At 34.7% G+C, this 26,411-nt stretch overlaps 2 protein-coding genes and 1 long non-coding RNA gene across 7 annotated transcripts in view; 1 reads left to right on the top strand and 2 right to left on the bottom strand.

The window, feature by feature from the left end:
* Carf (calcium responsive transcription factor) overlaps positions 1-450 on the bottom strand; it is a 54,433-nt gene extending 53,983 nt beyond the window's left edge. For all 4 annotated transcript variants that reach the window (XM_046463030.2, XM_058578209.1, XM_058578210.1 and 1 more), the window contains exon 1: positions 366-450. The gene's annotated coding sequence lies outside the window, so the exon portion shown is untranslated. The remainder of the gene's footprint in view (positions 1-365) is intronic.
* Positions 451-710: 260 nt separating this feature from the next.
* Wdr12 (WD repeat domain 12) lies at positions 711-26,411 on the top strand. 2 transcript variants are annotated; one of them, XM_046463036.2, is made up of 14 exons: positions 711-865; positions 1,106-1,217; positions 5,044-5,138; positions 7,627-7,721; positions 8,857-8,963; positions 10,103-10,218; positions 10,878-11,032; positions 12,461-12,506; positions 16,479-16,564; positions 21,920-22,060; positions 22,174-22,279; positions 22,406-22,538; positions 24,403-24,475; positions 26,107-26,411. In XM_046463036.2, exons 2-14 carry the CDS (start codon positions 1,177-1,179, stop codon positions 26,182-26,184), a joined length of 1,272 nt encoding a protein of 423 aa, XP_046318992.1. In that variant the 5' UTR covers positions 711-865; positions 1,106-1,176; the 3' UTR covers positions 26,185-26,411. The 2 variants fall into 2 exon arrangements, with proteins under 2 accessions (XP_046318992.1, XP_058434199.1); XM_058578216.1 differs by lacking the exon at positions 711-865 and having other exon boundaries at positions 985-1,217.
* On the bottom strand, positions 5,303-21,906 carry LOC131424050 (uncharacterized). Its single transcript, XR_009226456.1, has 2 exons — positions 21,195-21,906; positions 5,303-5,515 (listed from the first exon to the last, which is right to left on the bottom strand). It is a non-coding gene; the product is annotated as an uncharacterized LOC131424050 (long non-coding RNA).

Here is a 26,411-nt window from a genome sequence, read left to right as displayed (position 1 = left end):
TCAAGACACCTAACCTCCTCCTTCTCCAGTCTGCCTCCCTGGGGCCCGCGAGCCCCCTCCCGGGCCCGTGGTAGTGGGCCTAGCTAGGAGGGCCCGGAAAAAGCCCCGAGAAAGAGAATGAAGGGCGCCGTCAGTGCCCGGCTGCGGCAGGGGCGGGGGCCGGCAGTTGCTACCAGCCCGGGCGGGTCAGGAGGTGACGCGAGGAGGTAGAAAGGGGGGTTGGGAGGTAGCATCCAGTCCGTCAGCGCAGATGACTCTGCCAAACCTCTAGTTCCCCAGCCCTGCCGCCGCCGAAAGCCCCACAAGGCGAGGAGGGAAGTCCGCCGGAGCAGAGGGGGAGAAAATTCAAAACGAGTCTACTCAACCTCGTCTTGGCTCCGAGGCCCCGCCATGGAGACCAGCACAATGCGCAGGCGCACCTCTCTGGGAGGTGCAGTGCTGTCCCACGCGGTGAGACCACTATCGGCCACCGTCGCGGGTTTCTTTTCAGAACGTTATTTTTTTCGTATTTCCGCCTTGGCGAACCCGAGGCTAGTGGTGAGAACTCGGGAAAAGTCATGGGTGGGTCAGGTTGTGGTTCAGAACTTACATAAGAAAAGGAACTTGGCAAGACCTTAGTCAACTAGAGGAAGTTTAATAAACATCTGGCTGGAGTCAGGAGGATTTAATGCAAATAAGAGATCTTGATACAGCGTAACAAGACTACAGTTCCCAGTGGTCACAGCGTTTCAGACGCGCTGCTTCCTGGGAATTGTAGTATCTCACAATTGCGTTTGAAGTATCCAGTCTAACGATAGTGTTTTATTTTAAAATACAGATTTGAGTTGGAAATTTCTCAAGCTTCCTAATCGATCACAGCCTACAGGTATGGGAAGAAATCTAAAAAAAGATTAAGGGGGCACTCTGCTTTTAAGACTGTGCTTTATCAATCGGTGATTCCTAAATCTAGGAATAGGTATTTGATGTTTGCGGGCTGGGCCTGTGTGGAAGGTGAACCTCGTGGTGCCTTCTGCTGAGGAAACCCGGGGGAAGAAAGCCGAAATCAGGCTTGAACCGCAGTTCTCGCCTACCCGTGCAGACTAATTTTAATTATCTCTTTTTGTAGTATTAAGAGGTTAAAGAGCACCTCTTGTTTGACTGCTAACTCATACGTTTTCGAGGGCAAGTCTTCTCGCCATGGCTCAGCTCCAGACACGCTTCTACACTGACAACAAGAAGTAAGTAAGCGGCCCAGCCGTCGGGACTAGCCTCTTTCCCAGGCACGACCTTGTGTTCTTGTTTTTCCCTGATTGTCATTGTCTTTGCTGTCAGCTACTCCCCGCCACCGTTTTTTCCCTTTGTTCCTGCTGTTCTCCTAACTTGAGCCCCTGGTCTCCTCAGAAGTGATGCCTTGCAAGGGTTTCTCAGGAACCTCTCAGAGGGTCTCCAAGATCACCTCCTTCCTGCTCGCTTCCTGGGCTCCATATAATTTGAATTGTGTATGGAGAAAACTGAAGGGCTTCGGGTTTGCTTTCTGAATGATGCACACCATATGCATAATTTGAACAGTGAACAAAAGGGCCGTGTCGTTACAAGCTGGCTGCTAGTGGTGTTTCACAGCTTCTGAAAACATAACTGCCTTTTTCCCCTTATATTTCTAATTGATGTATTATAATGGTACCTAGTGGTGAGATTCGTTGTTACATTATTTCTTCATGCACACAATATAAAAATATAATTTGCCCGATATCATTCTCCATTATTTCCCCTTTCTCTCCCCTCCTCCTTCCCCTTGGTCTCTTTCTTCTACTGTTCTTCCTTGTTTTTTATTTTCTTTTTAAGTAGGTGATAGAAAATGCTTTTATAAACCAGGGTAGAAAGTGGATCTCTGAATAGAGGGTTGGTAGAACTGAAGTCAATTCAGTGTATATTGTGTTGTATGCTATACTCTTTTTATAAAATGTACTTACGTGTGTGTAAATATCATTTATATACAAACATTTACCATTGATTTTTGTGTGTGTGCGCCTGTGTGTACAAAGCGATTTTTACCAATGATTCCTAGATTTGTAGAACATATTTGAAATCTACTTATGTACTACCTTGTGGTGTATGTTGCACTATTAATATTGTAAGTCCCTTAAATGCAGAAACCATGTCTTAAACTTCTTGGGTTGACTGAGTCAACAATGTTGGTCAAATTTTTCTGGTGCTAATGATAAATGATATATATATGTATATACATATGTTTGTTGTATTATGCTAATGTCAGGCATAATTTAGAAATCTCCCTCTTGAATTAAGATTATACCTTTGATTTAGTGTTTATAACTTTTATGAGTTAACCTTTAAATCATTTTCACTCTTATATTGTTCACAGTATATATAAATCATATCATTAATGAACATTAATTTATATACTTAGCCTTAATATTTCTCAAGGAATGTGATAATGCACTAGCATAGCCACTGTCATTATTATTATTTTTTGGGGGGGGTACTAGGGATGGAACTCAGGGGCACTCAACCACTGAGCCACATCCCCAGCCTTATTTTGTATTTTATTTAGAGACAGAGTTGCTTAGCATTTTCCTTTTGCTGAGGCTGACTTTGAACTCATGATCCTCCTGCCTCAGCCTCCCGAGCCACAGGGATTACAGGGTGCGCCTCCATGCTCAGTTGCCATTGTATTTTTTAATTGACATTTTTATTGAGATAATTGTTGATTCACAGAAAGTTGTAAGAAATAATAATAGATCACTGTATTTTAAACAAAGAAATAAATGGGTAAATATCGTGTGTGTGTGTATATACATATACACACACACACATGTATATGCACACACACATATAAAATTCACATTCACTGTATATGTGTATGCACGTGTGTAAAAGAGAATCACATTATTCTTCCCTCCCTGTTTTATTGATCAAAATAGTAAAAGGAAGAAGCAAAAATTTTAATTCTATGTTTTGTTACTTTTTGGAATAACTGCTTTCTGGGACATGGTAAATATATAGGTATTATTATTCCAAGGGTAGTTTGAGGACCAGCAGTATCATATTCGCAGTTGTGCCACATCACCTCTGTCAACGTTCATCACCCTTTAGCTATCCTCACCCCGCCCTACCATCCCAGCCCCAACCACTAGGTAAACACAGACCTACTATTTGTTTCTGTAGATTTGTCTATTCTGGATGTTTTTTATAAATGGAATTATTTACTTATTTGCTTATTTATTTAGGTGTTGGGAATTAAACTTAAAGCCTAGAGAATGCTAGACAAGAGCTCTACCCCTGAGCTACACACCCCACCTAATACATGGTCTTTGTGACTGGTTTCTTTCACTTACTATGTTGTTTTCATGGTTCATCTATGCTATAGTATGTTTTCCTTCTTAGGACCAAATAATATTCCATTGTATTGATATATCACATTTTTTATTCATGTCCATTTGTTAAACATTTAGGTTGTTTCCACCTATTAGGAATAGTGTTTATGCGAACATTAACTTACAAGTTTTTGTGTGAACATATGTTTTCATTTGGTAATTCCACATTTAACTTTTTGAGAAACTGTCAGACTGTTTTCCAAAGCAGCTACATTATTTTACATTACAACCATCTATGTATGAGGGTTCCAGTTTCTCCATACCTTATCAGTATCTTTTATTAGCTGTTTTTTTTTCTCCAGTGTTGAGAGCCACAACCAAGTCAGGATGGCACCTGGCATTTTGCCAGAAGGAGTGGTTGAGGTGTAGCGCCAGCGAGCCATTCGGATGATGATGGTTAAGTTAAGCTGTGTATAATTATTGGGATGATGGCTGATTGCTGTAACTGGATGATGCTGGATTGGGGCAGGCTGTGTTTCAGTTGTGTATATGGACCTCTGCTGTCCGGCAATAGGGCGGCTCCTGCTACCTCGGGAGTTCCCGTTGAGTTCTCGCAGAGTTCCCCGTTGATTTCCCGGGGAGTTCCCCCGTTGATTTCCCGGGGAGTTCACTTGGGTTCTTGAATAAAGTTCGTTCCTGCTTGAATCTACAAGTGGCTCGTGACCTCCGGGTTATTTGTGCCCAGCCAGACTGCTGCACTCCAGCAACCCTAGTATCATGTGATATTTCTTCATGGTTTGATTTGCATTTCTCTGATAACTGTGAACATCTTTTCTGAGCCTATTGGCCATTTTTATATATTCTATGGAAAACCATCTATTCAAATCCTTTGCCAATTTAAAAAAAATTAAATTATCTTTTTATTACAGATTTGCAAATTTTAAGTATGTTCTAGCTACAAGCTTCTTATCAGATATATGTTTGCAAATATTTTCCCACATTCTTTCTTATGAGTCTCCTAATCTGCTTCTTCTCCTTTGTTCCTCTAATCCAGTTTCTTTTTTATTTTATTTTTTTGTGGTGCTGGGGATTGAACCCAGGGCCTTAGGCATGCCAGGCAAGCACTTTCCCAATTGAGCTATATCCCCACCCCTCTAATCCAGTTTCCACTGCACACCCAGAAAGATCTAGCTAAACAAAATTCTGATGATATTCTGTAACTTGGACTGCTACAGTGATGCTGTGTTTTCAAAACAGTAAAAGCTATTTCATAAACTAGCATAGCCTTATCTTTGGTCACTGCCTAAAGCAAAATCACACTTTCTGATATAGAAACAATTCCTAGCTATTGTTTTGCTCTTCTCCCTACTTTCTTGTGTACTTTTCATGCCTACTCCTCCCTCCTCTGGCAAAAATCACTTTTCTAGATGTGGCTTAAGAATGATTTTGAGGCATCCTTTCAGACCTTGCAACACCACTCCTTTTCTTGGATTGAAATGACTTATCACTTCTTATTCTCTCATTTTGCATCCATTATCATTTATAGCATTGTTCTTACAAAACTAATTGTATTTGATTACCAGACTTTAACCTCACTAGAGAATAGACATATTTTCATTCATTTTGTTTACTCAGTGTGGTAGTTATCCAATAAATGTTTGTTGAATGAATAAATACACACTTGTTAAAATATTTGTTGACTTGATTTTCACATATTGTTTTCTTTTTATAGATATGTGGTAGATGATGTTCCCTTCTCAATTCCTGCCACCTCTGAAATTGCTGACCTTAGTAACATCATCAATAAATTGCTGGAGGCCAAAAATGGTAGGTATATATGCTTTTGAAGTTCAGAGGGCATAGTACTAATAGCTACATTAAGATACGTTTTTATTTATTTGACTCAATATATGAATTTTGTAACAGTAATATAAATTGTAACATACAGATTTTCCTGCTACATGATACTTTGAAAGAAAAATACTCAGGAAAAAAAATATTTCTGTTTAATTTGCTTTTTAAGTCAATATGGAGGTAAGGTGGTTTTAATTTAAGAATAAAGATTTTAGTATACTGGTTGTGATACAGAGATACTCAAGGCAGTATCACCATGACATGGAGGGTGGATTATGTAGGCATAAAATAAGTGTCTCAGTGCTTAGGTCCCACTTGCTAGTGAAGCTCAAAGCTGCACATCTCTTTAGCTGCAAAGCAAAACAAAAGTATCTGAATTTGAGTATTTGTTTTATGTTATAATAAAATGCCAGTATAATACTGGTATTTGTGTGTGTATGTGTTTTCAGAGGTCATACAAATGTAATGGATATAGGGACTGGGTTATAGCTCAGCAGTAGAGCGCTTACCTCGCACATGTGTGAGGCACTGGGTTCAATCCTTAGCACCACATACAAATAAATAAAATAAATAAAGTCAAGATATGGTGTCCGTCTTAAAAAAAAAATCTTACATACAAGAATATCAAGTAAAAACATTTTAAAGATAAATACTAAGCATATGTGAACTAATAAGTTGTCTGTTAAGCTGCATAATGAGCATTAAAATATGGATGAAATAAGATTGCCTATGAGTTGTTAATTGTTGAAGTTGGATGATAAGTCTTTAAGGGCTTATTGTTCTCTACTTTTTTATACATTTGAAATTTTCAGTATGTTCTTTTTTTTTTTTAAGTAAAGGAACATTACATAAAACAGAAAACTGAACATAAAAAATGAAAAATAAAATAAAGTGTTCTTTTTTTAATATTTTCTTAGTTGTTGACAAACCTTTATTTTATTTATTTATTTATTTATTTATTTATTCGTAATGTGATGCTGAGAATCTAACCCAGTGCCTTACACAAGCCAGGCAAATGCACTACCACTGTGCCACATAAAGTGTAATCTTTAAAAACAAAATTTGTCAAAGTAGTACCATGTAGAGGCAAGCATGTTTTTATTCAGTTGTTTTCAATGCTGCAAAGCAGCTCTTCTATTAGAGGAATGCCTTAGTTGGAAGAATGGGTAGATAAGAGTTATAAACTATGCCTGATATTTGCCTCTTCTTCATCTTCAAGTAGTCCCATAATTTTTTTGTGAAGTTTGATAAGATGTTTTTGAACAGCCTTTTTTTTAAGTTGGGGATATTCAGGGCCTGTAATGTATTTATTGCTAGCAAGTTACAGTTCTGATTCAAAGATACTCACGTAGCATTTTTGTTTACTTCCTTGCAGTATTGGGGATTAAACTCAGGAATGCTCTACCACTGAGCTACATTCCTAGCCCTTTTTATTTTTTATTTTGAGACAGGGTCTTGACAACATGCTGAGGCTGGCCTCAAACTTGTGATCCTTTTGCCTTGTTTTCCGAGTCACTGGGGTTACAGGAGTGTGCTATTACTCCTGGCCTCTTGTAGCACTTGCAGTTGATCCAGTTCTTTACTTTAATTGTAAATGCATAACAATTCTGATTTATAAACTTCTGAACTTACAGACTAAATATTTGTCATTTTTATATATAAAATGACAATTTTATATGATATAAATTGAATAATTGTCAATAACTGCTCTTGAGTTGAAGATACAAATGATTCAGATTTAAGATTTTTTAAAACACAGCAAACCAAATAGTTGATGAGGGAATTTTTCTTTTAGAAGGATTATAGCTAACAAGTATAGAAAGAATGATAGAATTAGATTACTAGTTCCTGACTCCAAGTGAAACAAGGGATATAAGTGTGATTACCATTAGCTGCTATGGCCATTAAGTAGGTTAATAGCTGACAGGGCACATTATGATGCTTTGGATCCAACTGACATCATCTGAGTCCAAAGGTGGATCATAACATCTTAAAAAGAGACAGAACTAAATGTTATGTGCATCCTCCTATGATGCAGAGGAAATACATGCCTACGAATAATCTTGCCAAAAAAATGAAACTAGAAATCTCACCAAACTTTACGTATGGCTAGTTTACTGGCTACATAGGTGATAGTGTAACACATTAAAGAAAACCTTGAAGATGCAATTTCAGTGCCCAATACCAGTAATGATGATAATAATAACATAATAATAAAACAACAACAATTACAGCAGCAATAGTAAGAAAAATCTTATACCAACAGAACAAAGTATTATTGTTCTTAAATTCACATGATTTACTGAAATACATTTGTCTGATGTGCTATAAGAAATTCTAGAGAAACTCAGGCCACAGTGGGTTAATGTGTATGTTTTTATTTCGGGGATTCTTGTATATCTCTATTAATAATACTTCAGACCTTAAGAATGCAAATAATTTTATTCTGTATTTTCTTTAGAGTTCCACAAACATGTGGAGTTTGATTTCCTTATCAAGGGCCAGTTTTTGCGAATGCCCTTGTTCAAACACATGGAACTGGAGAACATCTCATCAGTAAGTTCAAGTACTACCTTCTGTATTTTGCTTAAAGCATTATCAGATATTGCAACTCCTTGTAGAAGCAGTCTGAATCTATCTCTAATCCCCAAGATTGTTTTGATTATTGTTTTCTTCTGTGAAATCAGAACTTCAGTTTCTATATATTTAATTTTGAAACCTCTTATAAGAACATGTTATTCAAGAAAATGCAGGTGAATTAACATGTTCTTGTTCTTCATATTTATGAAAGAAATGCCAAGAAATGGAGTAGCAAATATATTTATACTAATACAGCAATACAAAATAATTTTGTACATATAAAAACTATGGCTGTTAGGTTATTGTGATTTATTGTGCTTCCTCCCCTTTTAATTTTCAGACTTGGTATTTTTTTTTTTTTAGGAATTTTTTTTTAATAATTTTGTTTGTTTATTTTTTCTTTTAATGTGGTGCTGAGGATTGAACCCAGTGCCTCACACGTGCAAGGCAAGCGCTATACCACTGAGCTACAACCCCAGTCCCTCCTTGATATTGTTTTTATAATTGAATATATAATTTACAATTGATTTTACAATTTTTGTGGTTTGAAAAATTGTGGTAAAATATATAAGTACACAATTTAGTGGCATCAGGTACATTTACAATATTATGCAACCATCATCACTGCCCATTTCTAGAACTATTACAACATCCTAAATAGGAACTCTACCAATTAAATGGTAGGCTTTTATCTTTTTTTATTTTGAAGTTTTTTCATGTTTTTCCACCCACATTTAGCATAATTTTTCCAAGGCTATTTCTTTTTTTTTTTTAATATTTATTTTTTTAGTTGTAGTGGACACAATACCTTTATTTCACTTATTTATTTTTATGTGGTGCTGAGGATTGAACCCAGTGTCTCGCACGTGCAAGGTGAGTGCTCTACTGCTGAGCCACAACCCCATATATATTAAGAAATATATTTCTTAATATTATTCGTAGCACACTGTTTGTAAAGTTTTTTACTCTTTCAGTGGCTCCAAATTTTCTGGGTTATAAAGAAGACTAACATGAAGGAGATACATTAAGTTGGGGGTTCCTTTATCTTCATAGTAATATTTTAAAACCAAATCACCAATTGATTTCTGGTTTCTGGTTTCTTGCTGACTAGGAAGAGGTTGTGGAACTAGAATATGTGGAGAAATACACTGCACCCCAGCCAGAGCAATGCATGTTCCATGATGACTGGATCAGTTCAATTAAAGGAGCAGAGGAATGGTACTAATAGATGAATATTCTTCTCTTTTCTTACTTTCTTAAGTCTTTTTAAATCCACTATATGAATATTTTTTCCAACTCCCTGTTCTTTGTCAGAGTAAGTTTGTTATATGTGTATCAGTGATCACAGCAGACAGAAAGATCTTTGCCTTCAGTGTATTCAAAAAGAAAACTGGTATTTATTGGTAGGTTTCTTTTCTGTTTCAAGGTGTGACCTTTATTTTTTATACAAGTCAAGTGTCTTAAAGTATTTAATTTACTGGGTTTGAGTATGTTGCTTTTACGACCAGGGATATAATTTATTTCCTAAAAGAAAAGTAACTTTCATAGCCACAGATCTCCTGGCCTACTACCATGAAGATGCAGATCATGAAAATTTAGGGCTACAGTCGGCACAGTTGAGTCAAGTAAGAAAATATAGATGGCTCAGAGTAAATCCGTAATGAACTTACTTGTAGAAGACTACCTCAAGAGTGAATCATAGGAGGATCTTACCTTTAAAAATGAGTCTCTGGAATTATTACACAAAGCCATGTTTTTACTGATTTTACTTTAAATATTTTTTCTTGCTTTTGTTACTTTTTGTGGTGTTGGGATTGAATCCTGGGCCTTGTACATGCTAGGCAAATGTTCTACCACTGAGCTACATCTCCAGCCCTGTTTATCTCTTTAATGCTTTTCACTGGTTAATTACAAAGCACTATTAGGCTTTATAAACTATTTGCATAGTTTCCCTGGGATTTCTAGTATTTTCAATAATAATAAAAGTGAAATATAGGGTTTTCACAGTTGCTATATTAGTAGGTCAGGAAAACTCTAAAATATAATATAACATCTGATATATTTTAAAATCTTCATATTAAAAAAGCGTTTAAGGGCTGGGGTTGTTGCTCAGTGGTAGAGCACTTGCCTAGTATGTGTGAGGCACTGGGTTTGATTCTCAGCACCACATGTAAATAAATAAAATAAAGGTCCATTGACAACTAAAATAAACAAACAAATAAATAATGAATAAATAAAAACCATTTAAAAATATAATCTCCACCATTTATTTTGTAGTTGCCATAGAAACATAACTGATTTTCAGAGCTTGAAAAAGCCTCTTTATTAAGTTCACAGAATTTTTTTCCTCTTTATAGGATCTTGACTGGTTCTTATGATAAGACTTCTCGAATCTGGTCCTTGGAAGGAAAGTCAATAATGACAGTTGTGGGACATACAGACGTTGTAAAAGATGTGGCCTGGGTGAAAAAAGGTAGGACTTTTTGCTGAAACTAAGAGGAATACTAGAAAGGAATTTGGAAATATCCCATTTTCAGAGCAGGTTAAGACTGGAGAGTAGAATGGGTATGAAATGCTTCATGCCATAGTTATTGTAAGATCTTTCAAAAACACAGTGTTTTTTTAAAAAAAAAAAAAAACACGGTTCAAGAAGAAAAGGACATTTTTTAAAAAAAAGTCCATAAATTGATGGCAGTGAATCTTTTCTAACATTATATTAGGTAGTATATATTTTTGAGTTTCTTGAGTGTGTTAAATGCATATCTTCTAATTTTAAAGATTCTTTCCTTTTATACCATGTTAGATTTCTTTATTTTTTTAAATTTATTTTTATCATTATTTTATCTTTTTGCAATACTAAAATTGAAGCTACATTCCCAACACTTTCAATTTTTTTATTTTGAGACAGGATCTCACTAAGTTGCTGAGGCAGGCCTCAAATTTGTGATCCTCCAGCCTTAGTCTCCCAAGTCTCTAAGATTATAGGTGTATACATTAACTTTCTTTTAAAACCCTCCTATGTGCATTCATATTTTAAATCCACCAAAAATTTTTGAATTTTTCAGTTTAAGAACATGATTATATAAATTTTGTACTAATTTGTTTCTTGTTATTGTGTTCTCTTTTCTTCAGATAGTTTGTCTTGCTTACTACTGAGTGCCTCTATGGATCAGACCATTCTCTTGTGGGAGTGGAATGTAGAGAAAAACAAAGTGAAAGCCCTACACTGTTGCAGAGGTCATGCTGGAAGTGTGGATTCTATAGCTGTTGATAGCTCAGGAACTAAAGTAAGTAACTACTAAGTTATTAGTACTTTGTTAAAGTAGAATTTAAGCATTTTACTAAACTTTTTTTCTCTATATAAATTCCCCGTAATTCATATACTTTCCCAACAATCAGTGGCTAAAGAATATGATTTGAAACCCTAAGCAAATACTCATGCAATAAGAGATAAGATTTCTCCCCTAGCCTGGATAGCGCTGGTTTAGAACCTTAAATAAACTGTAAAATACTTAAGAAGTCAGTTAAACAAGTAATTTCTTTCTTTAATCATAGTAATTAATCAGCTACACTAAATGCTGTCATCAATTTAAAATACCTAAAACAATAATCTGAGCTGTAGCATACATTAATAATGTTAAGAAAGTTTGTTTTACTATTAATGCTGATGTACTCTTTATCATGACAAAATGGTAAATGTTAGTTAAAAAGGACACAAACCTAAGAGCAATACTATATTGACTTATGAGGTTTTAAAAACCCTTTTAAAATTTGAAAGTTTCCTAAGCCACATAAAGTATTATGGATTTGGGCTGGGGTTGTGGCTCAGTGGTAGAACATTTGCCTAGCATGTGTGAGGCACTGGGTTCAATCCTCAGCACCACATATAAATAAATAAAATAAAGGTTCATCAACAACTAAAAAAATATTTAAAAAGAAAAAAGTATTCTGGATTTAAGAGTGTTTCCATGTTTCTTTGCCAGTTAGAATAACAGAGGACATTTGATACATTTAAAGGTAAAGATTTGATTTTGCATTTTGAGCCATACAGAAAGTTTACATGTTATGGACTTGAAATTTAGGTGAATTAATCATACACTGACTTTTGACTATAAAAGGCAGAAACTCATCATAAACTGGTTTAGGCTTATTGGACCTATGATGTCCAACAAGAGTGAACCACCATATCATTAGGAAGGTGATGATGCACTTAAGCCTCAGGAGCTAGTGGAATGGAAGCCTGAATGTGGCTAGCATACCCTCACCTTCTTGTCTTCTTAAGTCAACTTTATTCTCTCTTGCCCAAAATTGGCTTTCTCCACATGATAGTAAACATTTCCCAGGTCTTATAATCCTATATTCTCTGTCTCTGAAGAAAGACAAACTTCCGTTCTTGGAACATAGGGGTTTTTAAAGTTTCTAAATGGGGGAAAAATGACTAGTACAGTGTAGGTCAGTTGCTCACCCTGATCTAAGTAAACACGACCAGAGCACATAATAATGGCAACTCCCTTGACTGCTGTGGAGACTAAGAATACAGCAGGTCCCACGAGACTAGGAAGCTGGGCAGATGATACCATGGTAGTAAAGGATATCAAAGCCTGTGTTCCACCGAGATTAAATAAGCAAAGTCAGTTTTCAAGTCAAATAGCAGAAAAAACAGGGCAAATATGAGTTTTATCACATGTTTTTCCCCTTCATCTCTATCTGTTCAGTTTTGCAGTGGTTCCTGGGATAAGATGCTAAAGATCTGGTCTACAGGTAAATTAAATATTCCTATTATTTTGACTTATTAATGTTTTAAGAATTCAATTGAGAGGACTTATTACACCATGTTTTGCCATAAACATAAACAGAGTTTTTTAGGATATGTATAAAGGAATATATTATAGTGACATATTAGAATATTTTTGTGTGTTTTAAGACTTTGTTTTTTACCCTATCTCTCCCTTATTTATTGGATAAGATTGAATTGCCCCAAGCATCAACAGTGGTGCAGTGGAACATGATCACTTTAATTCTCACACAGTTCTCTTATTAAGAAACATGGAAATAAACAAAAATATCTTTTGAATAACCTTTATTCACTTTAAGTCATTTTAAAAAGAATGGTCTGGGGATGTAGCTCAGTGATAGAGCACTTGCTTACAATTTGCAAGGTTCAATCCCAGAACTGCAGAAAAAGAGAAAAAAAAATAGTGACTTTTGAGATAGAGGAATTTATTAGTTAAGCTGGTATACTTTAAAAAAAAAAAAAAGATGAAATCTCTGTGTAGTTTTTTTGTTTTTGTTTTTTTTTTAACTTTATTTTGTTTATTTTTTTTATGTGGTGCTGAGGATTGAGCCCAGTGCCTCACACATGCCAGGCAAGGGCTATACCACTGAGCCACAACCCCAGCCTCTGGTTTACTTTTTTTTTTTAATAATATTTATTTTTTTTTAGTTTTTGGCAGACATAACATCTTTGTTTGTATGTGGTGCTGAGGATCGAACCCTGGCCACATGCATGCCAGGCGAGTGCGCTACCACTTGAGCCACATCCCCAGCCCTACTTTTTAACAAAAAATTTTTTCAATGAAATTGGTAATATCAAGGTTAATATTCTTACTTGGAAAACAGATTAAAAGGAGCAGTTGGAGGAGAGGAAAGACTCAGAGGACGATGTCTTGATGATAATAAGAGATACTGGTGGGAAGAAAAAAAGGAAAAGCACACATCCAAATATTTGTATTTTAAAATCTTGTAACTAGAACTATTAATTGCACAGGTAAAAAGACCAGAATATTACTTCTGAGGGAACTGCTGTTTTACAGCATAATACCCTCCATACCGTTCAGAAAGCAGAATTAAGAGGAATCAAGAAAAACTTAACCAGTTCTAAATAATTATGTATAAGATCCATTTTAGTAGATTTTATAAAAATGATGAAAGCAAACAAATTTGAGGAAGAAAGCAGTTTAGTTTAGAAATTTTTCCTTTTGTGGTATTTTTTGATAGAGCTGTATAAATGAGATATTGTATGTTAGCTATCACTTTTAGGGGTTTATAATCACATTAGGGAAAGCAGATTAATATTCATTAGAGTTACAAAACATTAAAATCTGTAGTTTTCAATCTGGGTGTGCTACCTGTCCGATGATATGTAACAAAGATTTTTAAAAACCAAAAACCAGGGGGCTGAGGAAATAGCTCACGTGGTAGAATGTTTGCCTTGCATGCACAAGGCCCTGGGTTGAATCCCCAGCACCACAACAAAAAACAACTGTGTTCAACAAAGAAAAGCCCGGGACCAGGTGGATTCTCAGCTGAATTCTATCAAGCCTTTAAAAAAGAACTAATACCAGTACACCTCACATTATTCCATGAAACAGAAGGGGTTGGAATACTTCCAATTCATTCTATGAAGCCAGTAACACTCTTATTCCAAAACCAGATGAGGACACATGAAGGAAAGAAAACCAATATCCCTGATGAACTTAGATGCAAAAATTCCTTAACATATTAGCGAATCATGTTCAGCAACATATTAAGTTCATACATTATTACCAAGTTGGTTTTATTCCAGAGATGCAAAGATAGTTTGATACAAATCAATAAATGTAACTCATCACATAAACAGAATTAAGAACAATAGATGCAGAGAAGACCTTTGACAAAATTCAGCACCCATTCATGATAAAAACACTGAAGAAACGAGGTATAGAAGGAACCTACTAAACATCAGAAAGGTTCTGTGTGAAAAACTCAAAGCCAACCTCATAGTAAATGGGGGTAAACTGAAAGTATTTCCTTTAAAACTGGGACAAGACAAGAATTTTTACTCTCACCACTGCTATTTACTATATTCCTAGAAATTCTAGCAGAGCAATTAGGCAACAGAAGGAAATAAAAGTGATAAAAATAGGAAAGGAAAAAGTCAAATTATCACTCTCTGCAGATGATACCATTTAGAAGATCCAAAACATTCCACCAAAAGACTTCTAGAGTTAATAAATGAATTCAGCAAAGTAGCAGGTTAAAAAAAATCAGCATATAAACATCAACAGCTTTCCTGTATACCAACAACAATGTCCTGAGAAGGAAATCGGGAATACAATTCCATGCACAATAGCGTCAAAAACAAAACAAAAAAAACTAGGAATAAATCTAACCAAGGAGATGAAAGCCCTCTACAACAACAAGTATAGAACACTGAAGAAAGAAATTAAAGAAGATCACAGAACATGGGAAGACCTCCCATGTTCATGAATAGACAAAATTAATATTGTTAAAATGGCCATAAAATATTCACATTCAATACACTCCCTATTAAAATACAATTGACATTCTTCGAAGAACTAGGAACTCCTAAAATTCATTTGGAATTCTAAAGACTCAGAATAGCCAAAGCAATTTTAAGCCGAAAAAAGCAATATTGGAGGCATCATAATACCTGACTTCAAACTATACTGCAGAGCTGTAGTAACAAAAACTGCATGGTACTGTCAGAAACAGACGCATGGTACGGAATAGATGACGGAGACAAATCTGTGTAGAATGCCAATATAAGTGGGATGCCACATATCTATACTCATCTGATACTTGACAAAGGTGCCAAAAACACATTGAAGAAATGACAGCCTTTTTAACAAATGGAGCTGGGACAAGTGGTTGTCCATATGTAGAAGAATGAAACTAGACCCTTATCTCTTACCCTGCACAAAAATCAACTCAAAATGGATCAAAAACCTCAGAATTAGACCATCTGTGCAATTCCTAGAAAAAGATGTAGGCTCAACACTCCAGCTCTTAGGCACTGGCATTGACTTTCTCAATAGGACCCCTAAAATTCAGGAAATAATGCCAATAGTTAATAAATGTGACAGCATCAAATTAAAAAGCTTTTGCAAAGCAAAGGAAACAGTTTGGAATGTGAAGAAAGAACCTACAGAATGGGAGAAAATCTTTGCTAGCTACTCTTCTGATAGAGGATTAATATCTGGAATATATGAAGAGCTCAAAAAACTTTATACCAAAAAAAGCCCCAATTAATAAATGGCAAATTAATTAAACAGATATTTCTCAAAAAGAAATACAAATGGCAACAAATACATGAAAAAATGTTCAACATTCATTAGCAATTAGGGAAATGTAGATCAAAACTATAGTGAGATTTCTTCTCATACCAGTCATAATGATAGTTATCAAGTGGTAGAACACTTGCCTAGTTAGCACATGTGAGTCCCTGGGCTTGACCCCAGTATCACCAAAATAAAACAAAACAAAAAATAACTATGTATCACTTTTCCTTGTTCAAAAAAATGAAATACTCAAGGAGAATAAAGATGACTGAAATGTATGTCCATTTTTTCCCCACATTTTTTCATTGGTGCATTATAGTTGAATGTATCTCATTTTAACATTGTTTATCTTAGTACTTCCTGTGTAATGTAAGTACAATCTGGTTGTAACTCCTAGAACTAATAGTAAGTAATTTTTCATAGCTATGGTAAAGTGATTTCTTTTCATAATGGTGATCTTATTCTTATTTTTGGATATTAGTAATCCAGGTATTTTTTTTAATGTATAATTTCCTGTTTCCCAAAATGATTAAAAAAAAAAAATCCTTTTCCTAATGAACTTAGATAATACTGAAAAACTGTATACCCAGAGATGCAAAAAATTCTTTCAAACAGTTTGTAATTAATATTGACAACGTTTTTCCAATATTAAATCTTGTTCTCTCTGATGCAGTCCCCACAGATGAAGAAGATGAAATGGAGGAATCCACAAATAGACCAAGAAAGAAACAGAAAACAGAACAATTGGGGCTAACAAGGGTAAGTAGTAGAACTGACTGTAATTTCTTAGATCTGTCTTAATAAATATGTGGTAATTGAACAGCATTTCCTATTTGTATTTTCTTTTGTTTTATCTTCTTCACTTTATAAACCTACTAGAAAAAAAAAAAAGATGATTGCTTTCAGTAGGTGAAAAACATTAAGCTTTCTTTCAGTAAATTTGTAAATTTTTCTTATAAACCTTGTACTATTGCTACATTTATCTGAATCATGGAATTTTGTAGCATTGAGTTAGGCTTACAGCTTGGTAGGCGGATTATAGAGCTATTGTAATTGATTTCATGGTACACTCTGAATTAGGATCTTTTGTTTTTAAATCTTGCACTAGAGTTAAGTGAAGCAACTAATTACCTGACTTCAATATTATTTATTTCACATAGTAAGGATATAATTCCTACTAAGGATGCAAGTCATATCTCCTAATTCACTAGGAGTTTAATTTGGAAATTGCCTCTATCATTTAGTTTTTAGATCCCATTAAATTGAACTGTTCATCCAGATTTTGAACAGTTCATCCAGATTTTGTTTTACTTAAAAAAATGTTCAATTTACAAATAAAGGTTGACTACATTCAGAATGTGTAAAATAATGGTTACACACACACGCGCGCGCGCACACAGTAATATATCATCACCCTTGCTATACACTAGATTCACAGAACTTGTTCACCTCATAAGTGAAAATTTTTACCATTTGACCAACTTTTCCCAATTTCTCCTATACTTCAGCCCCTGATAATCACAGGTCTGCTCTTGCTTCCATGAGTTTGACTTTTCATCCAGATCCTTAATTCATTCTATTTTGTTATGAAGATATGTGTCATAATGTGATCTACTTTGTTTTTATATACTTAATGAGAAGAAAATACTGAGCAAGGTTTAGGAAAACATTTCTCATTTATTTTCTAATATTTATAATGAATGTGCAGTAATCAAGCACATATTTGCACTTTATTTCTGTAGTCACCAATAAGATATCTTACAAATATTGTTGAAAATGAGAAATGAAGTTGATCATAAATGATTCATCAAACTCATTAAGATGCAATAAACAATACACTCACTGGTTCCAACTGAAAGTAGTAATGAAGAACTTCTTAATACATTTAAAAATATACTGCTGAATTGCAAAAGGAAAGATCTGGCAAGTACTTATTTTCCTTACTCTTGTAGGACAAATTAAAGCTGGAAGTGCTGTACCAATTAAATAGTGCATTCAGTGGTAATTTCTATTGATGTATTTCTCTGATCAAATCTCTAAGGAATGTATCTGAGTAGAAAAAGATTTCTTAAGTTATAAAAATTCCTTATTGAAAAGGTAGGTTTGTTCCCTTTCTTTTTAAGTTTGACATTCATGTAGTAAAGTGTACAGCTTAAATGTACACCTCAATTAATTTTTACAAAGGTACATACCCAAGTAATCACTACTTACATCAAAATATGGAGAATTACCAGCACCCGGAAAATTCCCTCTAGTCTACCTCACAGTCAATAGACACTGAAAGATAATCACCTCTGACATATACCATCTTAGTTTTACCTATTTTTAAATTTCATATACCACAATTTTTAAATTCTTCTTTTGATGGACATTTGGTTGATTTCCAATTTGAGGCTACAATGAATAAATCTGCTAAGAAAGTTTTTATACTTGGCTTTGGGATTATGTGTGTGATCACTGTGCAGAAGTAGAATTGCTGGGTCACACAAGGTATGCAAATATTTGGCTTTCTGCATGTTTGATACTGTCAAAAAGTTTTCCAAAATGGGCTATGTCAATTTTCACTTCATTTAACAGTAAATGAAAGTTCAAATTACTCCATATTCCCACCAGCACTTGATATGGTCAATGCCATGACTATTTTACCATGTAACATATACATATATTAACTCACTTTAGTAGCTAGGACTACAGGTGCAACCCTCTACACTTGGCTACACATTAACTTACTTTTTGAAAAGTGTATTATTAATCAGAAAAATGAGAAATTATACCCCAATTTATTCAAATGTATGAATTGCCAAGATCATTGTAATGTCATGTGTAGCTAATAAAATAAATAAAGAAAAGTGTATTATTTTACCCATTTTTTGGTGATGTTTAGTGGAACTTAATTTAAACCCTAGCCTTTTGATATTTAAATGTGAAACGTTTGTTCATCTTTTGGCCCATTTAAAAGAAGTTTATTGGGGTTGGGATTGTGGCTCAGCAGTAGAACGCTTGCCTAGCACGTGCGAGGCCCTGGGTTCCATCCTTAGCACCACATAAAAATAAATAAAATAAAGGTATTGTGTCTGACTACAACTAAGAAAAAAAATTTAAAAATAAAAGAAGTATATTGTCTATCTTTTTCTAAATTTTTAAGAGTTCTTTATATATTCTAGACTCATGTTCTTTAATGAATGTATGAATTACAGATATTTTATATCACTCACTGCCTTGTGTTAATACCTTTTATTTTTAGAGGAATGCATTTATAAAATTGCTTCCATTGTTCATTTGAGAGAAATAATAGTATATTCAGTTTTTCATTTAGCTTTCTATAGGGCTTAAATACATGTATTCATAATTTATTGTTTGAAATAATGCCAGAAAAGTGCTAATTTTTGTAGTGAAAATGTTGCTGTAATTAGAAATTATAGAAAACTTTGGATTTTTAAAAAATAAGACATATATTGAAAGTCACCTCTGCATTCTGTTCCAGTACCTGAATTGTATTAATATGAATAATGTTGTCAATCATTTAGTTGTCATTTGCTTCATATATTAACATAAAATTTCTTCCTTTATAATTCTTTTTTCCCTCTGGTACTATTCTGCTTCTCTTTGTTTATAGTAATAACACCAATATTGACTTTTCTTCTTTAAAAAAATTACAGAGTGAAAATAAAACATGCTCTTTTGGTTATAGCTCTTGGCTTTTTTTTTTTTTTCCTTATGTGGTGCTGAGGATTAAACCCGGTGCCTTACAGGTGCAGGCAAGCACTATACCACTGAGCTACTACCCAACCCAGCTCTTGGCTTTTGATCAGTCATACAACCAAGATACAGAAGGGTCTCTCATCCAACAAAATTCATGTTGCCCCTTTGTAGTTTCACCTCCATACCCTCACTACCATTGATCTATTCTCTGTTTTTACAAGTTTTCTAGAATGTCACAGAAGTAGAATAACAAAGTGCATAGTCTTTTATATTAGCCCTTTTTGTTTAACATATAAGGTAGTTGAGACTCACTCATATTGTTGAGGGTATCATTGGTTTGTCCCTTTTAGATGTGGAGTAGGATTCTGTTATATGGATATACCACAGTTGGTTTAATCATTCGTAAGTTGAAGGATAGTTGGGTTGTTTTCCAGGTAGGTAGTTATGAATAAAACAGTATAATATTTTTTATGTTCAGGTTTCTATGTGAACATAAGTTTTCCTTTCTTTTGACTTACCATCTAAGAATGGGATAGCTTATTATTTATAGTTTACCTGTTGTTTCTTTCTACCTTGTCATTTTCTATCCTATAAGCTTCTGATTATCTTTCTTATTCCTACTTCTTTATCAGGTTCCTTTACTTTTTTTAGGAAAATTTTAGAGCCAGAAAAGCAATATTTGTATAATTGGTCCAGGAATTGACAAACACAGCCCAACAACCATTTTGGGTTTATTTTTTATATTATGTATACTTCTTTTTATATTATAGTGCTATAAAAATGTTTTTTACATTTTTAAGGGATTATAAAAATAAATAACAATATGCAACAGAAACTGCATGTAGCTGGCAAAGTCTAAAATATTTATTTTCTGGCATTTTACTAATAAAGTCTATTTCCTGATCTAGCATAACCCTTCCAGTTACAGACGAGGTTATATTTAAGAAATCTAACTATAACAGTTACAAAAGGAGACCGACTGCCTCCCACTCCAGAATTCTTTTTGTCTTTCTCACATATTCCTTATAGGCTCTATACGTAATTTGGGGGTTTTAATTTGGAAAAGACATTAGAGATTTTGGAGTACTCATTAATGGACATCATTTAAAGATTAAACAATGGAACTTCTGGGTGTGATGGCACATGTCTATAATCCCAGCAGTTCAGGAGCCTGAGGCAGTAGAATCCCAAGTTTGAGGCCAGCCTCAGCAATTTAGCAAGGTTCTAAGCAACTTAGTGAGACCCTGTCTCAAAATAAAAAATAAAAAGGGATGGGGATTTGGCTTAGTGGTTAAGCAGACCTTGAGTTCAATGCTTGGTATCAAACAAACAAAACAAATAGGATTTAAAGATGCTGAGGAAGTGGAGTGCCAAGAATGTTTTGAGATTAATTTACCTGGAGGAGTCATGTAGAAATTGGCAGCACCTCAACTCAGACCTAGGTCTTTCTGACCTGAAAATTTTTTTCACTAACTGTGAAGCAGGTTCATTAATAACAGATCCCAACCGAGGAAGCCCCCCCCCCAACCCCACTGCATAGAGGACAGTAAAGATCATCACTATGCTAGCCACTAGAAGTAAGAGTTTATACACTTCCATCCACTGCAGTTTTACTGATTGCTTTAGTCCAGTGAGACAGAACACATTCACATGCCACAAGTTACATGAAATAGATTTTATCACTTACAAAGAAGCAGCAAGGGCCAACAGAAGCCTAGGATCCATTGTGAGTCAATCTCCCAAGAAAGCTGCCCGGGGTAGATGGAGTCTTAACAGTGTGCCCCACTTTCACCACAGTGACGAATCCCAAAAAGCAGCAACACTTGGGGTTTATATCCACAGGTCATGAGACCTACTGGGCAATGCTTTGAAGGACATCCTGTTTCTAGGGGGGGCTGGAACTGAGCCCAGGCTGTTCTGGTCAGTCCATCCATATCTCAGGATGTTACATTCCCAGCATATTCTACTGTTATTCTGAGAACTACAGGATAGGAGAAGAGAGGAAAGACTGGGTCAGTTCAGGGCCATTTGGGGACAGGACTTTAATATTATGTTTATTCATTGAGAGAGTTAAATTAGTGTTAATATTAATACTGCTTAAAATGAAAAGTAGAACAGATGAGGAAGAGTCAGAATACAATATATTTGGGTTTAAACTCAAGTCTGCCACTTATAAGCTGTATCATGTTGGGCAATTATTTCAGTTTCAGTATCTTCATGTATAAAATAAGAACAGATATATCCACCTTGGAGGATTGTTACAAAGAAGAAATAGAGCAGGATATCAAAACTAAAACACCTGGTAAAAATACCTGGCATATGGCTTTGGAAGTTAATAACTACTACTATTGTTCTAATTACTCTGAAATGAAAATGCTATTCCCTTTTTGGGGGGTGATCTTCCATTTCTAGACTCCCATGGTGACCCTCTCTGGCCATACAGAAGCAATTTCCTCAGTACTCTGGTCAGATGCTGAAGAAATCTGCAGTGCATCTTGGGACCACACAATTAAAGTATGGGATGTTGAATCTGGCGGTCTTAAGTCAACTTTGGTAAGGATTTCGGTACTCCTCTGATTAACTTTGATATTTTAAGTGACAAAAACTTCTAGAAATGCTTACTTTTAGTCTATCATAGTCAAGTGTACTTTTCTTTTCCTTTTCAGACAGGAAATAAAGTGTTTAACTGTATTTCCTATTCTCCACTTTGTAAACGTTTAGCTTCTGGAAGCACAGATAGGCATATAAGACTGTGGGATCCCCGAACCAAAGGTGAGTGGTATAAATATTAGGGCATGTTAAAAAAAAAAAAAAAAGGATTTCTCCAAATATTTTTTAGGTTCTGCCTACTTTTCTGTTCTAAAATTTAGTACTTGTTATCTTTTTTGCTTTGTTCAGATGGTTCTTTGGTGTCACTATCCCTGACCTCACACACAGGCTGGGTCACAGCCGTAAAGTGGTCTCCTACTCATGAACAGCAGCTGATTTCAGGCTCTTTAGATAACATTGTCAAGCTGTGGGATACAAGAAGGTAAGTGCTTTTATTCTAGATAAACCAAAGATATCAGTTACTATTATAAAATGAAAAAAAACTGCCTGGAAGGGTTAGGAAAAAAAGCTCTTGGTTTTACTACCTAATATTAAAAAATACTGATATTTAAAAAAGCTAGAATCAAAGGATTTTTAGTATGTTGTTTTTTAGCATTCTGAAAAAAACTAATGCCATGTTGCTTTATCTTTTATCAAAAAATACAAAAATCAGTTTATAATCTATCTTTCTGACTTTGTTATAAAACAGGAAAAAATAGTTTAGAAAGATTGTCTTGAACCTTAATATAAATTATGTTAATAGAAAAATTAAAAATATAAAGATAATTATGTGTTAAAGGTATATTTCTTTACTTATAGGCTAGTGCTATGATAATAATAATAATAATAATAGAGAGGGAGAGAGAGAGACAGCGAGCATGAAAGAGAGAGCGAGCATGAGCGAGCGCACTCCAAAAAAACTGCATACAGAACTTATTTACATGTCTTTACAAGTAGAAAAGATGCATTAACTAAATGCCTGTTTGTGTGTTGTTGTTTTTGGCCTTAAATCTGCTTTGTAATATATTATAATACTGTTTTATGATACATGACCTGTTAACACCTAGAAGCTATTATATTCATTTTAAACATTTTACATTGCAGTTAACATAATTTCTGATGATAGTAGTAAGTTCTATGAAGAAAGTAGCTGAGTAAAGGAACACTTCTTGGGGGAGGATCCCTCTGATATTGCAGTAGTGAGCTAATAGTGGGAAGGAATGAACCATGCACATATCACAGCAGAGGGAACAACAGATAAGGTGGAAGAATCTTGGCATATTGGCAAAATAGCAAGAAGGCCAGTGTTGATGGAGTAAAGTAAGCAAAGAGGAGAGTGGCAGGACATGAAGCAGCTAGTGGTGACCTGCTAAAACATGGTATTGAGTTTGGATTTTATTTTAAATGTGATTGGAATGCTTTGGAGGGTTTTGAGCAAGGGAGCAAGAATGAAAGCAGAGAGGCTATCATAATTCAAGACACAGATAATTGTGACTTGAACTGTGGTGGCAGCATTACAGATAAATAACTGGGTACTAGGTGTATGTTGAGGATGGCTCAGGCAGGATTACTATCTTATGGATTCAATGTGAAGATTGGAATCAGGATAATGCTCTCATTTTCTGCCTAAGCAGTTAGGTGATTGATGGTGCCACTTAACCATGGTGGAAAAGGATAGAACAATTAATTGATATATGAGGGAAAATCAGAAGTTTTGATTTGTTGTTTTAAATTTTTTGTGCCCATCCAACTGTCAGGCAATTGGATATACATGTGTAGCTCAAGGGAGAAGTTTGGGCTAAAAATATAAATATAGAAGTTATCAGGGTAGAAATGACTAGATAAAGTGTATACAAAGCCACGATTTGGGGCTGGGGTTGTGGCTCAGAGGTAAAGTGCTCGCTTAGCATGTGTGAGGCACTGGATTTGATCCTCAGCACCATATAAAGTAAAATAAAGACACTGTGTCCACCTATAACTAAAAAATAAATATTAAAAAAAAAAACAACAAAGCCACGATTTGGGTATAAAAGAAAAATAGTGAAGGAAGTGTGAAATGGGCCTAATTATGAATAATCTTTAAAACTAAATAATATTTTTCCTGAATATATTTGTTGTAATAAATCTCTGTAGTCTGCTGATTATACAGGAAAAATAGTAAAGGTGGTTGAGTTAAGACTCAGATTAAATGGTTATTCAGGCAAGGATGGTAAATCCTGTAAAATTTTCAGGAAAGTGTGATTATTCATAAATGTTTGTTTTAATCCTGTGAATATATATAGCATGTTAATATTTTACTCTTTTAGTTGTAAGGCTCCTCTCTATGATCTGGCTGCTCATGAAGATAAGGTTCTAAGTGTGGACTGGACAGACACAGGGGTAAGAATTCATTAGTTACTTGGTGAAAAGGAGACTATATTATTAGAATAAATATGGTATTTGTGTTTATAAAGTTATTAGTTTCAGTGTATATCATTTTATAATTTTGTTCCACAATAAAAAAACCTCACATCTCAAGGAACTATTTTGTTTTCTGATAATAGTAAAATTTGAAATTTTGAAGCAATTTCTTTTCTCTCATGAGTATCTTTATTTTTTTTAGTTTTAATGGACACAACACCTTTATTTTATTTATTTATTTTTATGTGGTGCTGAGGATCGAACCCAGTGCCTCACATGTGCCAGATAAGCACTTTACTACTGAGCTACAACCCCAGCTCCTCTCATGAGTCTTTTTTAAAAACTTTTTTGTAGTTGTAGGTGGACAGAATACCTTTATTTTATTTGTTTATTTTTATGTGGTGCTGAGGATCGAACCCAGGGCCTCATTCATGCTAGGCAAGCGCTCTACCACTGAGCCACAGCTCCAGCCCTTCTCATGAGATTCTTAATGAGAGATTTTAAGTCCATAAATTCACTATTTCAGACTAACTGGATCAAAGTATTTACTAGTCACAAAAATCCTATGTAATAAATATGAATTATAAAACGTGTTTAAAGAATTACCATTTAATTTTGTATGTATACACATAATGTCTTATTGCCTAAGAATTCTTTCTAAATACAGGTCCCAGGGCAACTTCAATAATTTGCAATATCCATTTGCAAACAATTAATGCACTGTCCTTTAAAACCTTTTGTTTTTCTTAAGTAAGGAAAACTGTATCAATTTTCAAACTATTTTATTACATATCTTGACAAAAGCTTCGTAGAAAGTACAATAGCATACTGTCCCTCAACCAAATTCAAATGATCATTTTTGATGTTTTAGTGTCCTGTATCATCATACAGGCTGAGTATCTGAAATGCCTGCTGCCAAAAGCATTTCAAAGTTCAGATTTTTTTCAGATTTTGGAATATCTGCACATAAATGAGTTATCCTGGAAATGGGACACAGTCTAAACACAGAATTCGTTTTTTATTTCATATATATATATACATATATATATATCCTGAAGGTAATTTTATACAATGTATTTTGGTATGCCTGTTTTGTCTGTGACCTATCACATGAGGTCAGGTGCAGAATTTTCCACTTGTGGCATCATGTTTGTGCTCAAAACATGGATTTTGGAGTATTCTGAAGTATAGATTTCTGCTTTTGATTTGTTTTAGTACTGGGGATTGAACCCAGGTCCTCCCTCTTCTCTGAGCTACCTCCCCAGCCCAAATTGCAGATTTTTGAATTAGGGGTACTCAACCCAAATAGTAGTGAAATTTTCTGTAAGTGGTCCCTATAAGTGCTAATGTTCAATGTCAGTTAACTGCTCATCTGTAATTTCTAAATACTATAAAAGAATATTATTAGAAGTAGAGTACTTAATTGGCCATATTTTTATTTCTGTTGAAGAAGCTTGGGTTCTTTAGTTAGCTGTTTTGTTTTGTTTTTTTAAGCAAATTATTAGTGGTTATTTAGGCTTAGCTATTATATGGAATAATTGTTTAGGCTTAGCTATTATATGGAATAACTGTACTTATGTTTTTATGTATTTTTCTCTCTTTCTATACAGCTACTTCTAAGTGGAGGTGCAGACAATAAATTGTATTCCTACAAATATTCCCCTACCACTTCCCATGTGGGGGCATGAAAGTGAATAATGACTTGATATAGAGGCATTCTGTAAATGAAATTGGTAGAGAATCATCAGATTACGCTGATGCAGATGCAGCCTTTTAGATTAAGGTTTATGGTTTTCACCCCCCATGAAAGCTAACATATTACTCATTGTTTTTATTTTGTGTGTATAAAATAAAATGTGGCCTGTATTCTCTACCCTACAGACTGTGGAAATTAAACTGAGATTTTTTAAACTTC

This window comes from Marmota monax, unplaced genomic scaffold, assembly GCF_021218885.2.
Source record: "Marmota monax isolate L192 unplaced genomic scaffold, Marmota_monax_Labrador192_F-V1.1 WCK01_AAM20220418_F8-fsc00095, whole genome shotgun sequence".
In the NCBI taxonomy this organism is placed as follows: Eukaryota; Metazoa; Chordata; class Mammalia; order Rodentia; family Sciuridae; genus Marmota; species Marmota monax.
The sequence above is the reverse complement of the archived record's forward strand: the minus strand, read 5'-3'. Positions and strand labels throughout refer to the sequence as shown.